We start from the raw sequence: 2,507 nt of genomic DNA on the forward strand, positions 1-2,507 counted from the left end.
TGATTCTGTGATCTTCCTGCACCCAAAAAGCTACAGGAGTGCAGAGCAGGTGTCCGCAAACTGGAAATCCAGCAGGACGCAGCCCCTGGTGCCAAGTTTGGGGACTCAAAACAGCAACAACCCCGAGTTTTTGGGGTAATCCCGGAGCAGCAGCAGGCCGGTGCCTCTTCACAGCGGGCTTTTTAAGCTTATTTTTTTAATTTAAAAAGCAGGTAGGGCAGTTGTAGGAGAGGCTGGGAAAGACACCGGGTGTGTAGGAACATCGCTCCATAATAAAGTAATAAAACTGGTGGTCTCCTCATCTCCTTTGAAGATCTCCTCACGATGACCCACCTGGGAATCGTATTCTTTTCCTGGAAGCTGGAAACACAGCAAACACAAAACCAAGGGAGGACTTCAAAGGTTTGAAGATGTTCTGGCAACTATTTACCGTGAGCTATTTTACCATAATAAAAGGGCTGCTGCACCTTCCTTAGCGTAGGATTTGGGCAAATCAATGTTGTAATTAATGCTGCTAAGAGGTAAAAAAAGAGAGGGTCACCCTCTCACTGTCTTGTCACCAAATAAAGAGGCTCAGCAAGTCTCTGTGTCCCCATATTTCAGGTATTTCTGTCGTCTTCTCCCGATGGGACCACTCAACCCAATGGCTCCTCCCTGACCAACACCAAATGCACGGCCAGGGCTGATCCTGTCCTCAGAAACACTCATTATTTTTAAATTAAGTCTACATATTCCTCGGTATTTATCCAAATTTTTAAAGCTTGGTTTTGCCTGCTCCCTGATCTGCCAACCCTTCCTGCCCACCACGAGCTGAGGGTGCTCAGAGGAAGCGAGCATCTCACTTTTACACCTTCTTCCCTCCCAAATTTGGGCTATTTTGAGCCCTAAAGAGATGTTTACAAGCGTGTGAGCACCCTTCGAGGCGTGTTCATCTGAGACAGGGCTGAAATTCAAGCTGTCTAAGCAGGCTGTGAAGGTGCAGACCCAGACCTGGCTGTGACCTTGGCAGCCTGAAATCCATCTCGACGCTCCCGTGCTGCTCTTACCACACGATCTGAGCAGCAAACACTGGTGAAATGGTGGGAGAAAGGCAGGGGAAGCTGCTCTGCTTCAAAGCTGGCGAAGGCCATCACTTCACGGTGCTCCCGGAGTTGAAGAGCTCTCCTTTTCCCACCAAATTATCCTAATTAAATGGTTACCTGCTGCAAGCCACGTGAACACCACACATTGCCAAGTGAAGGCTATGATCACAGAATCCCAGGATGTGAGGATGGGTTTTACCCAGGAAACATGTCCCAGCTTGGGGCAGGGAGGGCAACCACCACCAGCGACCACCCCAGCAGCGCTTACAGCTGCCAGAACCGCCTCAAGGCCCAGTTTCTCCCCCAGAAATCCACCACAGCCCAACTGCTTCACCCTACACGCATTCAAAATCTCCCCGACGCTCGGCATCGCCTACCTTGTGTGAGTAATGCTGGTCCACGATTCTGGCCAGCCCGAAATCGCCGATTTTCAGCACCAAATCCTCCGTGCTGATGAAAATATTGGCCGGTTTGAGGTCGCGGTGGAGGACGTTGGCCGAGTGGATGTATTTCAACCCCCGCAGCAGCTGGTACATGAAGAGCTTGGCGTGCTCCTCGGCGAGCTTCCCCTGCTCCAGCAGCCGCGCCAGGTCCGTCTCCATGTACTCCTGGACGATGTAGACCACGTTAAACTTGAAAAAATCCCCCCGCAGGTTGGTCCCTTTCGGCCCCAACACCTCGTACACCTTGACGATGTTGTCGTGCTCCAAGCGGCGGATGATTTTGATCTCCCGGAAAGCGTGCTTCATGCTCCGCGCGTCGCCGATGGTGATCTTCTTCACCGCCACTTTACGGCAGCTCTTGCTGTCCAGGGCCGACAGCACCAACCCGTTGGCCCCGAAACCCAAGGGGCGAAAATTAACGAAGCGACAGCCCAGGTCGTAGCCGTACATGCTGGCGATGCAGTCGCACTTCTCGGCCATCGCGGGCTCCGTCCTCTTGCGGCTTTTTTTTCTCCGCCGTCACTCGGTAAGCTTGGGGAGTCGAAGGGTTTCCGGCTCGCAAACGGGGTTTGAAATCATTCTTACTCGGAGATGCTCATCACTTGAAGGTGATGCACAGACGCAGTGAAAATAGATGCGAGCACACACACAAACACGTCAATAAAATGTTTGAAACCGGAGGAGAAATCAAGGGGTAGAAGAGACTTTCCAAGCAGCGGGGATAAACACGGCCCGGAGATCTCCAGCAAAACGGAGCGGGTATTTTTCTTCAGGCTAAAAGATGCTGCTACATTTTCCAGCCACTTTCTTGTTTTCCTTCTCTGTGGCCCCACGTCCCCAGCGTCTCAGTGCCAGGGCAGCCGAGCGGCCCCGCCGTGGGGCAGAGCCCAGAGCAGCCCCATGGCCCCTCCACTGCCCCAAACCCTCCCTGCCCACGAGTTTTGACAGCGTTTTCCCCACCAGTGAAGCGCATCCAGTCACC

The 2,507-nt window shown here is 52.9% G+C and overlaps 1 protein-coding gene across 1 annotated transcript; it reads right to left on the reverse strand.

Annotated features, from left to right (window-relative positions):
• Positions 1 to 1,417: 1,417 nt before the first annotated feature.
• On the reverse strand, positions 1,418 to 2,005 carry LOC104535962 (mitogen-activated protein kinase 4-like). Its single transcript, XM_010190247.1, has one exon. It carries the CDS (start codon positions 2,003 to 2,005, stop codon positions 1,418 to 1,420), a length of 588 nt encoding a protein of 195 aa, XP_010188549.1.
• Between the last annotated feature and the right edge of the window lie 502 nt (positions 2,006 to 2,507).

Source organism: Mesitornis unicolor, unplaced genomic scaffold (assembly GCF_000695765.1).
Source record: "Mesitornis unicolor isolate BGI_N332 unplaced genomic scaffold, ASM69576v1 scaffold41858, whole genome shotgun sequence".
NCBI lineage: Eukaryota > Metazoa > Chordata > Aves > Mesitornithiformes > Mesitornithidae > Mesitornis > Mesitornis unicolor.

Excerpts from the sequence above, each read along its gene's own strand:
- LOC104535962 (XM_010190247.1), bottom strand. The coding sequence starts at position 2,005 with ATGGCCGAGAAGTGCGACTGCATCGCCAGCATGTACGGCTACGACCTG.